This window comes from Gouania willdenowi, chromosome 22 (assembly GCF_900634775.1).
Source record: "Gouania willdenowi chromosome 22, fGouWil2.1, whole genome shotgun sequence".
Classification (NCBI taxonomy): Eukaryota; Metazoa; Chordata; class Actinopteri; order Blenniiformes; family Gobiesocidae; genus Gouania; species Gouania willdenowi.
Genome location: NC_041065.1, coordinates 3,009,898 through 3,023,006, shown reverse-complemented (window position 1 = coordinate 3,023,006; position 13,109 = coordinate 3,009,898). Strand labels below are relative to the sequence as shown.

The window sequence follows — 13,109 nt, the reverse complement described above, 5'->3', positions numbered from 1 at the left end:
AACAATAGACCATCATTTTACTGATTTTATGGATGGACCCCAAAAATCTCCCCTTTATTCCCCCTTATAGATGGTCCTGTCTCCACATGACTGTTCTTCAATGTTCATGTCTGTGTTCAACCACCTTCAGCTACAGTGGGGGTCCCTGCTCTCTGGGACCTTTATTTTGGGGGTTGTGGACTGAAAAGGTTGAGAACCACTGGTCTACAGGATTCACATCCCACAATGCAATGCACCAACATTATCAACAATGTCAGTAAGAGCTAATTTCACTCTTTCTTTCTATCTTTGATTCATTGATCTATGAGGCCTCCTTATGTCTATATGTGATTATCAAAGATTGTCATTGAACATTGACCAACAGATGTCGTTATTTCACATCATGTAACCAATGTCCATCTTATTGCTTCATATTGATTGTGTTGAAAGACACAAATTAGACTGTTTATTATTAGACTGAGACACAAACATTTCTTTATGGTTTTTCATATTGATATTCACATAATTATACATACATTATTATTATATACATGAAATTAATTTTCACCATGAAAACCAAAAGAAAAAACAATAGTTATTTTTAATATTTCTAGTAAAAGTTTGAACAAAAACAGTGTGGTACATTTCTATTAAAGGAGAATGCATGTTCTCCATGAGCAGTGTGAAACAGGATGAGGATGCTGCAGTCATGGTGAACATCTCATGGTGGGATCAACACCAGCTCTTCGTTCCTTCCACTGATCTCCTGCAGCTCCGCCCTGTTGTCCATCCTCTTGCTCCTCCTCCTCTCCATCAGCACAGCCTCAGTGTGACGGAGCTGGTCTACAGCGTGTGAGGCCAGGACGTGTCCCTCAGCAGGACCCACTGTGGGTCTACCAGAGCTCTGAGGATGGAACCGGGCTCGATAGGCGGGAGATAACGATGATGAGGAGGGGAGGGAGGAGTGAGGAAGAGGAGGAGGAGGAGGAGGGGGGAGGAAGGACACACACAGCTCGTCCCTCAGCTTCTGAGCTTCAATCTGTCCCTGCTGGAAGAAAGCAGAACTGCAGTCAACACAAACATACAGAGCCACAAATTATTATTACTAGTACAGTGTCCGTCAGAAGTATGTATTCATATAGTTGTCAATTATGGTCATAATAATAACATACTCTGTAGTGTTATAAAGGGATATATTTGCAGGTGCAAAGTAAAATAGTCGTGTGCAATTTCTCTGGTTTAATTCTATGACACATGCGCATGATAAATGTGTTGTTTTTTTTCTCATTTTTATATTTTTTTCGTTGTTTTTTGGAGTCATTATGTGTATTTTTCTGTCTATCTGTTCTCTTTTTGTGCATTTTTTGTATAATTATTGTTTTTTGTTGCCATTGTGTTTCTGGAGTCATTTTGTGTCTTTTTGTTTTTGGTGTAGTTTTGTGCATTTCTGTTGTCATTTTAGTGCATTTTTTGTATAAATATTGTTTATTTTTTTGTTTTACGTCATTTGTGCATTTTTTGTATAATTATAATTTTTTGTTGCATTTGTAGTGTGATTCTTTTGTGTATTTTTTGTAGAAATATTTTGTTTTGTGTATTTTGAGTCATTTTCATATTTTTGTTGTCGTTTGGTGTGTGTGTGTGTGTGTGTGTGTGTGTGTGTGTGTGTGTGTGTGTGTGTGTGTGTGTGGGTGGGGGTGAATCCATTCTAAATTAATGCGCACCAGTCCATCCACATGTACCTGCCTGTCTAACTTTCACTAAATGTATCTATTTTCAGTAGTTTTGTGTAGTGGCAGGTGTGTCGTGAGTGAAGCTGCAGTAATCAGTGACCTTCACTATGTAGCACCGTCTACGTAACACTTGCGAACGGTCAAACTAACATGAAAATAAACGTTTTCAAACGTCATCACCAAATAAGGAACAGTAAAAAAGTATTTTTTCTCAAAAGAGAAGTCCACGGGAGCTCTGGCACACACTGGAGGTGAGCTGTGTCGTGAAATAGATATAGGTGGTGCGCTAGCGCCCCCTCGGGATATTTGGAAGCCGTTGACAAAGTTTCAGGCACCGCGTCGGCTCCACACACGCACACACACAGACCTTTCTTGCATTATACATAGATTATTAGGGGGCCAAGCCTGCAGTGTTGGGAACACCTATTGTAATTGTTCTGATTTGTATTATATTTTGATTTTACCCCAGGTAAAAGTGGAGCTGCAGGCTAAACCGTGCAAGGGAGGGTGGTGCAATTTGGGGGACTGGTCCAGACCCCTCAGCTTACCTCAGACGCAAAAACTCACATATGTCCGTCAGCGCGTTTTGGCCTATAACTCCCACACCGTATGTCGCACATTCATAAACCTCATATGCACAGATTTCCTGAATAGCACTGAGTCACTTTGGCTGGGCCACGCCCATTTCCGCCTCTAATATTGTGGGTGCAAAATCGCAGAAACTGTAAAACCTCCTTTTTCAAACTCCTACATGGGGTTTTGTCCAATCAGCGTGAAACTTGGCACGTAGAATCTTCAGTTGGACCTGATCTAAAGTTCAGAAAAGAATTTTGATCGGTCAAAATATGCGCAAATTATTAATTAGTAAGTTTTTTAAGCTAGCTATAAAAACGCGAACTGGCGCATATCTCGGTCAAAATAAATGCTAACAACACCAAAATTTATATTAAACTGAAGTATTATGTTTAGGGGTTGTGAAATTTACAGAGTATATTTTGAAGAGCACACAGACCACCCATATCAAAAAATGCACCACTAGGTGGCGCTATAATGGACGCAAACGCATTTTGGCCTGTAACTTTCACATTTTAAATCACATCTTCATAAACGTTATATCTACATGTTCCCTAAATAGAGTCACATTTTTTGACATAGGCCACGCCCAGTCCCACAGCATATTGTCCTTTGTAAGTCACAACACATCAAAAACCACACACTTGTGACGAAGACAACTTTTGTAGCACGTCTTCAAGTTTCTTAAGCTGCTGGGTTCCATGGAGACAGTGTCTTGGACTCTGATTGGGTAAACAGGCCGGCCTTTGAATGGCAGCGTGTGTCTGATGGCAGTCTGCCACACTGTCCTACACACACACACACACACACACACACACACACACACACAATGTGTAGAGGGAGAATCCTGCGTGTTGCTCTGAGTTTTGAACCCTCACCATCCAGGACCAGAACACGTCCTCCATCTGTTTCCAGCTCACAAATGCTTCAAGGAGATCACAGAGCTGCTGGATACGACCACAGTCCTACAACACACACATTAATATACCTGTAACACACATTAATATAACTGTAACACACATTAATATAACTGTAACACACATTAATATAACTATAACACACATTAATATAACTGTAACACACATTAATATAATTATAACACACATTAATATAACTATAACACACATTAATATAACTATAACACACATTAATATAACTGTAACACACATTAATATAATTATAACACACATTAATATAACTGTAACACACATTAATATACCTATAACACACATTAATATAACTATAACACACATTAATATAACTGTAACACACATTAATATAACTGTAACACACATTAATATAACTATAACACACATTAATATAACTGTAACACACATTAATATACCTATAACACACATTAATATAACTATAACACACATTAATATAACTATAACACACATTAATATAATTATAACACACATTAGTATAACTATAACACACATTAATATAACTGTAACACACATTAATATAACTATAACACATTAATATAACTATAACACACATTAATATAACTGTAACACACATTAATATACCTATAACACACATTAATATAACTATAACACACATTAATATAACTATAACACACATTAATATAACTGTAACACACATTAATATAACTATAACACACATTAATATAACTATAACACACATTAATATAACTGTAACACACATTAATATACCTATAACACACATTAATATAACTATAACACACATTAATATAACTATAACACACATTAATATACCTACAACACACATTAATATAACTGTAACACACATTAATATACCTATAACACACATTAATATAACTATAACACACATTAATATAACTATAACACACATTAATATAACTGTAACACACATTAATATAATTATAACACACATTAGTATAACTATAACACACATTAATATAACTGTAACACACATTAATATAACTATAACACACATTAATATAACTGTAACACACATTAATATAACTATAACACACATTAATATAACTGTAACACACATTAATATAACTATAACACACATTAATATAACTATAACACACATTAATATAACTGTAACACACATTAATATAACTATAACACACATTAATATAACTGTAACACACATTAATATAATTATAACACACATTAATATACCTATAACACACATTAATATAACTATAACACACATTAATATAACTATAACACACATTAATATAACTGTAACACACATTAATATACCTATAACACACATTAATATACCTATAACACACATTAATATAACTATAACACACATTAATATAATTATAACACACATTAATATAACTATAACACACATTAATATAATTATAACACACATTAATATAACTATAACACACATTAATATAACTATAACACACATTAATATAACTATAACACACATTAATATAACTGTAACACACATTAATATAACTATAACACACATTAATATAACTGTAACACACATTAATATAACTGTAACACACATTAATATAACTATAACACACATTAATATAACTGTAACACACATTAATATAATTATAACACACATTAATATAACTATAACACACATTAAAGGTAGGGTAGGTGATTTTTAAGCCTCCAACACACCTGGTTGAAACCAATGTGTTGTCATTAAGCTCTGCTGAAGCAATGATAACGAGCCATTCAGGTGATTCAGGTGTGTTGGAGCACCTGAATCACCTGAACACATCTAACAGTCTCAGGAATCCGGCCCTCGAGGACTGGAGTTGGCCACCCCTGATCTAAACCCTCTGACCGTCCATCATCAGGGCAACTGAACTCATCTCACATGACTCGCCCAGAAACAGCCAATCACAGCCCCTGGTACGTGATGGATAGAAACCAATGAAGGAACTCACCTCCTTCAGGACTGCAGAGCTCTGATCAGACGGGGGCGATGGTAGAGTGGGGGGGAGGCTGGTAGCTAGCACCTAAAAATAAGCTCATCATTCACTGTGGTCAACATTCAAAGCTCGGGCAGTAACAAACAAATTGATAAAAATCACATTAAAAAAACAACAAACGCAAAGATTGGGATGTAATGATGCACTAAACTTGTTTCAATTTGAATACATAGAAAACACATTTATTTTAGTCAAAATACAGATTACTTTTCTCTTTATTTAAATTGTCAAGAATTTTTAAACTAATATATTCCTTCTTACAAACTGTTTAAACTCATAAACTAAAATAAATGGCACATTTCTTCATTTACCACCATGCAAAGTTAAACAAAAATAAGTATTTTTTCAAAACATTAAAATAAAAATGTAAGAAAAGTTTGCTCATGTTCCTGGCTTTGAATTTGCATATTTTCGTTAAGGTGTGTCGGTGTGTGTGCGCTGTGTGTTGCAGACAATTCAGTCTTAAAGCTGCAGTATGTATAATCCTCTCTTTGCTCTGTTTTGAAACTGAAACTTAGCCTCCCGTACCAGTGTCTTTTGTGAACGCTCTTAGTGATGTTTTTTCTCAATAGAAACTAGTGACAAATGTATGGTCTTTATCTTGTGTTAGTGGAGATTTTCCTGGTGTTTTAGAGACTCTGTCATGAATATACCTATTACTTTGTAGTTACTGTCTTGAGCAGCAGCTACTGCTGTCAGCTGGCCCCGCCACAAGCTCTCACAGCCAGCTGCTGTAAAATTAATTCACATTAAATGAGCTTCTCTTAGGTTTACACACAATTTATTCTATCTGTTCTCACTCTTCCTCTGACACCAGTGTGTGTGACGGACCTTGGGCAGTCAAGGGGATTCGCGAGGATGTGAAGACGTTCCTTCTCAGTGTTTGTGACTTTATTCTGTTGCTTCTCCACCTCGGTCTGTCTTTTTACGCTTGCTTCCAGTTGTGAGCAGAGATTCACTTTGGATTACAATATGCTCAAAGATGATTATGGATTTTTGACCAAATTATGCCAAAAAACACTTACATACTGCAGCTTTAATATGGATGGTTATACCACGAGTTTGGACGCTGCGTGGTAAATCAGGTGATGTGTTTCTATTAGCGTGACAAAGACGTACCAATGGATGCATTGAGGTGCTCGCTGCTACATGTTTAGCATTGAGGTGTTAGATGCTACATGTTTAACATTGAGGTGCTAGCTGCTACATGTTCAGCATTGAGGTGCTAGATGCTACATGTTAAACATTGAGGTGCTAGCTGCTACATGTTTAGCATGGAGGTGCTAGATGCTACATGTTTAGCATTGAGGTGCTAGCTGCTACATGTTCAGCATAGAGGTGCTAGCTGCTACATGTTTAGCATTGAGGTGCTAGATGCTACATGTTTAGCATTGAGGTGCTAGCTGCTACATGTTTAGCATAGAGGTGCTAGATGCTACATGTTAAACATTGAGGTGCTAGCTGCTACATGTTTAGCATAGAGGTGCTAGCTGCTACATGTTTAGCATTGAGGTGCTAGCTGCTACATGTTTAGCATAGAGGTGCTAGCTGAGGCTAGAAGAGCTCCACTGATCCACAAACTCTTTCTTGTAAAATTTTCACACAACTGGGCTTTAGTTTTCCATCCAGTGTTTTTATTTAAACTAAAATTAACGTCCACGAAGCAGCAACGGTTTCTCCTCTGGTTCTCCTGTTTTTTGTGTTGTGGTCTGTGCATCAGTATTATGGGTATACCGGGAACTCGTGAAATGAAAAAGGTTCTGCACTGTGTGAAGTGCAAAAAACAAATAAAAAGTCATTAACTGTTTTATTTTTTAGAGCTTTATTTTTCTGTATTTAATTAATGGCGATAAAGTCCCAGCTCTAATTCTAACCAATGAGTGTGTGATGTTTGGTGTCCTTTCGTAATCCTCCTGCTCTCTGGTTTGGTTCAAAGCTTCTTACCTTGTGAAGAACTCGGGTTCGCTCGTGCAGTGAGGACAATAGGCTCCGCCCCTGATGCCTCAGACTCCCAGTGAGCCACTGAAGCCTTCTCAGGGATGCTGGGTCTACTGGGAGCTCACTGGGAAAACTAGGGCTCACCTATGGCACCAAAGACATACAGTATGAACACAGGGATGGATTCCCGGCATTCTGCAGAGGGAACAGATTATAAATTCTTACTAATCTACATGTGACCAATGTTCTGTCCAGCTTCAGCATTCGCTGCATCACCACTTGTTCCAGAATCCCTGCAGCCAACAGCCAGCCCAAAGCCAGTAGGAGATCCCTGCTGGAGAACGCCTCCTGTTCTCCTCCTTCCCTTCCATCATTTCTATCAAACATCCAGTTAGCATGGTACCCGCTCTGCCACAGGCCTGCACACACCAGCTCCCTGTGCTCTAATACACGGAGAAAGAACGAACAAATGAAGAAAGAACAAACGAAGAAAGAACAAAACGAAGAAAGAACGAACGAAGAAAGAACGAACGACGAAAGAACGAACGACGAAAGAACGAACAAAGAAAGAACGAACAAAGAAAAAAGGAACGAAGACAGAACGAACGAAGAAAGAACAAACAAAGAAAGAACAAATGAAGAAAGAACGAGCGGAGAAAGAAACGAAGAACGAACGAACGAAGAAAGAACGAACAAAGAAAGAAGGAGCGAAGAAAGAACGAACGAACGAAGAAAGAACAAACGAACGAAGAAAGAACAAACGACGAAAGAAAGAAAAAAGAAAGAACGAACAAAGAACGAAGAAAGAACGAGCGAAGAACGAACAAACAAAGAAAGAACGAATGAAGAAAGAACGAGCGAAGAAAGAAACGAAGAACGAACGGACGAAGAAAGAACGAACAAAGAAAGAACGAACAAAGAAAGAACGAAGAAAGAACGAACGAAGAAAGAAACGAAGAATGAACGAACGAAGAAAGAACGAACAAAGAAAGAAGGAACGAAGAAAGAAGAACGAAGAAAGAACAAACGAACGAACGAAGAAAGAACGGACGAAGAACGAACGAAGAAAGAACAACGAAGAAAGAACAACGAACGAACGAACGAACGAACGAACGAAGAAAGAACAAACGAACGAAAAAAGAATGAACGAAGAAACAAAGAACGAAGAAAGAATGAACGAAGAAAGAAACGAAGAACGACCGAATGAAGAAAGAACAAACGAACGGAGAACGAACGAAGAAAGAACGAACGAAGAACAAACGAACGAAGAACGAACAAACGAAGGAAGAACGAACGAAGGAAGAACGAACGAAGAAAAAAGAACGTTCTCCTGTAAGATACACAATCCAGACTCAGACAGAAACTCATTATTTAATGCCACAGTAATATCAGGGGAATCACATTGAAAACAAAATAATTAGGTTTGTGTTTTCTAACAAACATTGATGTGAAGCGTGTTATTCCCACGGATCGAGTTACGGCTAATCTATTTTTTTACAATTATTTATTTGCATTTAGATGGAATTTACAGGAAGTATTGAGCTCAAGTGGCTCAAATTTTTTAGATGAGAAAAACAAATGGTTTCAACATTAATGTGCCCTAGTTATGGATTCCGCATAGATAAAACAGATAAAACCTAGGCCCTATAGGTTCTTAAAATGGGGTATGGGTACCCCCAGGAATTTGTCATAAGGGATATGTGAATAGAAATGTAAAAGTGTTTAACATTATAGACTATTATGTAAATGGAGCAGCAGTCAGGAGCCTCCATGCATTGCCACTAATAAAAAATCATCCTGTCAGACTGCCCTCTAGTGGTGAGTAAGTTCATTACATGCACTAGCATAGACTTCTTTTTTCTTTTTTATTGAACACAAATTAGCAATTACAACAGTTTACATTACAATAAAAAATAACACACAATAAATAAGAATAAAAGAAAAGAGAACTAAGAAAACGTCAAAAACAAAAAATCCAGGAAAACATTTAGTTATCTTGAGGTTTTAAATGTTTACAGACTGAATGGTACAGTTTAACAGCTTTTTTGTTTTTAACATATTTCATAGTATTGAGGAAATGATGTAATTCATTTTCCAAATGATGTCAGTTTTTTGGTTTTGTCTGTGCCCATTTTGTTTTATATATATTACATGTTGCCAGTATAATTAGAGTCTGTATCAGGAGGGGAGTGTCTTTTGGAATTATAGTGTTTTCAAAATAAAATTTGATATCATATCACTCTGCTGGCGGCTGATCACATGACCTGTTTGGTTATGAATAAGTTTCTGTATCTGAGACCAGAGGTTTTAAGTGTAGGTGCAGTGATAGAACAGGTGGATAATGGTTTCTGTTTCCACATTTCTAATCAATATTTAATTCACATATTTCTAATGTTCTCTAGCATAGACTTACGTGAATCTCATTGATTGATTTAAACCTGTGATTGACTGTCACTCATTCCATCGTGTGTGGTTAACGGATGAAAATGAAACCGTCCACATGCACTGATACCACTCAGTCAGCCACAGGTGAAGCGTAATATTCAAGGTGTACGGCCGACCAAGATGCTAGCAGCGCTACATGTGGATAGCTGAGCTACTAGCATGGCCATGGACAGCAGAGAGGAGTCGGAGTAGAGCAGAGCCTCCTCATGTAGCCTCACACAGAGAAACAATCTGATCAAAAAAGAACAAATATGAAATTCATCCAATCATCACAGAGTTCTGTTCATCCTCCAACCTCAGCCTTCTCATTAAAGTTATAGTGAGTTATATTGATCAGTTTCAGGGTGATTATTATTAATATGTTGTATTAATGATATATGTTCAATCAACTAATGTTTGATAGATTTATTTTTCCAAAAAAGAGATTTTTTCTCACTGCAAATACCAGTAGGTTAATTAATTTAATGAAGTGATAATTATCAATGAGATGTTTTCTTGTGTGCTTACAGATTATTGTTATTTTTTTTTATTATATATTATTCCTCAACAGAATAGGTGAAACTCAGAGAGATGCCCCCCCCCCCCCCCCCCCCCCCCCCAAAAAAAAAGCAACTAAGTAACTTTTACTAAGTACATTTTAAGTGATCTACTTTTTACACCAGCAACTTTACTTCTACTGAAGGAAAATTTCATCAAAGTAACACTAATTCTACTTAAGTAGATTTTTTCTGTACTCTTTCCACCCCTGCTGAAGGGGTGCAGGACTGTGGAAAAGTTGGGAACCACTGATCTCGGCAATAAGTCACATTCTGCTACTCGACGAAGGCAGTCGCATTTTTCTTTGCTCCCTCTCTTCCCACCCTATCGTTCCCTGCTGCTGCTTTTGTTTTGTCTGTAAACCTAATAAGAGTTTCTCTTTGCATCGCATCCAAAACTGGAATCGATCAATTGGCCTCGCAATGCAATCGATCAAATTTCTTCGGCAAAAAGATCGGGCGGTGGTGAGCCCGCGTGTCTAAGCGGGACGTTTGCGGCTGCATATGCACTGGGCCTTTGGAACAAGTGGGGAGTTGTGTGTCTGTCGATACTTTCCATGGAGAACGTGGAAGACATCTACATGATTGGTAGCAGGAATGCTGCTGATTGGAGCAGGAAGCTTTCTGACCTATCGCAAAGTCCGTATTACGTTGGCAAATATTTTGGGGAGGCTGCCAGTCATTTCTGAAGGATGGACCAGAGCTGCTTTCGTACCGTTGTGCGGAATTGAATCCAACACGTGCTCTCCTCCTGTTTTTTCCCCCATTTTTCATCTAAATATGTTGGCGCCGCAAATGGCCGCCTTGGTGTGTTGATGCGTGTCCTTCGCTCCAACTATAAAGTTAAATTCCTTGTGCTGATTTTAAACTGTACCTGGCGAATAAAATCCTTTTTGATTCTGATTCAGATCTTTACTTCAAAATTCCTCGATTTTGTGACCAATTTGTGTTTAATGTGGGAACGTTTTGTGGAATAATTTGAGAAAAATAGCAGGATTTGGAAAAATGTTCATTGGTCATTTAAAATAATTCATGTTGCTCTGTTATTTTACTTTCTTCTGCAGACCGATTTGGACACTCTAAAGGGCCGGATTTGGCCCCCGGGCCTTGAGTTTGATAAACATCCTTTCTTAAAAGTCCACTGACCTCCTTTCAGGTGCAAGTGTGTTTCAGAGGAAACAATGTTGGCAGTCAGCAGGATGTCAGAGAGAAGCTTCCAGAAAAGATCTGCCTTGAAATAAACAATAAACAATACATTTGGGAAAATTAGCTTTACTTGGAAAACTGACCAGCGAGGATGAGAATAATCATGAGATGGTTTATGAGAATAAACTTGTAATATTACAGGAATAAATCCATTAGTTTCCTCCTCTGGAATAGACACATTTTCCAGCATTTTCTTTTCAAAGTTAAGATAATGATGATAATCTGGTGCCCAAAAGATGAATTCCTTATTTAAAAATCATATACTGGAGTACACCTTCATAAAGCATCCATAGTTTTTTCACTTAAAATTATGACTTTATTCTTTTCATATTAGTACTTTGTTGCTCTTGAAATTACGACTTTTTTCACGTAAATATGCATAATTATTGTCATTAAAAAAAGGACTTTCTTGTCATGAAAATACAAGTTTATTCTCAGAAGACTATGACTTTCTTCTTTTAATATTATGACTTTATTCTCATAAAATATTACTTTCTTCTCAGGAAATTAGGTCTTCATTCTCATAAAATTATTACTTTATTTTCATATTGTGATTTAATTCTTGTAAAAATGTGAAATAGTCATAAAATTATGACTTTAGTCTTTTAATATTATGACTATTCTTATACAAATGATGACTTTATTCTCAAACATTTATGACTTTATTTTCACATATGTGATATATTCAAATATTATGAGTTTTTCCTCATTAATTTAGACATTATTATTCTCTAATTGGTCGAAGTAAACATATTCAGTTCTTACAATAAAATTGTAATATTCAAGTTGTCATTTCATAATAAAAACATTTATTCTACTTGTTCTTAAAAAAAAAAGATAAATTTAGCACAATTACCAATAATAATAATATTAATGTTAATTACATAGTGGTCGATCAGTGTTTTATTACGGTGATTAAACTGTGTGTGTGTGTGTGTGTGTGTGTGTGTTGAGCGCTACCGGAAGCACACAAACACCTACTTCCGGTCCGCCTCCAAACTTTGCCCGTCTGAAAGTCTCCGGGATGGGCACGCGCTCCAGTCCTACGGCCGTTAGAAGTTTACACAGAGCTCCGATCACGTGCTTCACCGACACGCTCACGCACGCTTTGTTCCGCTGCATCACGGTCGGCATGTGCTCCGAACACGCACAGAACTACGTTACTTTACGTAGTTTCCTCAGCGGTAACGGAGCACACACACACACACACACACACACACACAACTTCAATGCAGCGACTGCAAACTCCCACTTCCTGCTACGCAGCCGTTGTCAAGGAAACGAACCAATTGGCATCGTGATTGACGTCGAGTTAAACCAATCAAAAACGTAATTTAGAGTTACGCTAAAAGTCCAACTTCTCTAATGGTTAAACTGAAACAAATCTTAATGATTGTTCTTTAGATTCTATAAAACATGTCTTTTCAATATTTGTATTAATCTATAATCATAACTTGTAAATAATGATTAGTAACTGTCATTTGGGAGTTATACAGTACTTTTCAACCTTGGGATCGGGACCCCATGTGGGGTCACCTGAAATGTCTAGTATTTGATTAAAAAAAATAAAAATACTGATTAGAAATACATTTTTGATTTTTTTAAATGTATTCTTTTTTTCAAATTAAAACACAATATTAAACTATATTTTATAATTTCACTTTGTGAAATATAAATATAGTTATGAATAATATTAATAATAATAACAAAATGCAGTTAAAACAAATTTCGGAGCTGGCACAACTTCTGTGTTTCATTATATTAAAATTA

The 13,109-nt window shown here is 36.8% G+C and overlaps 1 protein-coding gene across 1 annotated transcript; it reads right to left on the bottom strand.

Moving 5' to 3' along the window:
* Positions 1 to 561: 561 nt before the first annotated feature.
* Positions 562 to 12,546, bottom strand: LOC114456636 (tubulin epsilon and delta complex protein 1-like). Its single transcript, XM_028438533.1, has 8 exons — positions 12,321 to 12,546; positions 11,280 to 11,364; positions 7,378 to 7,595; positions 7,159 to 7,296; positions 5,170 to 5,241; positions 3,164 to 3,250; positions 2,930 to 3,073; positions 562 to 1,027 (listed from the first exon to the last, which is right to left on the bottom strand). Exons 1-8 carry the CDS (start codon positions 12,471 to 12,473, stop codon positions 701 to 703), a joined length of 1,224 nt encoding a protein of 407 aa, XP_028294334.1. The 5' UTR covers positions 12,474 to 12,546; the 3' UTR covers positions 562 to 700.
* Positions 12,547 to 13,109: the final 563 nt, after the last annotated feature.

Excerpts from the sequence above, each read along its gene's own strand:
- LOC114456636 (XM_028438533.1), bottom strand. The coding sequence starts at position 12,473 with ATGCCGACCGTGATGCAGCGGAACAAAGCGTGCGTGAGCGTGTCGGTG. Across the intron at positions 5,242-7,158 it reads GAACCCGAGTTCTTCACAAG|GTGCTAGCTACCAGCCTCCC; the intron begins GTAAGAAGCTTT and ends GCTTATTTTTAG. Across the intron at positions 3,074-3,163 it reads ACGTGTTCTGGTCCTGGATG|GACAGTGTGGCAGACTGCCA; the intron begins GTGAGGGTTCAA and ends GTGTGTGTGTAG.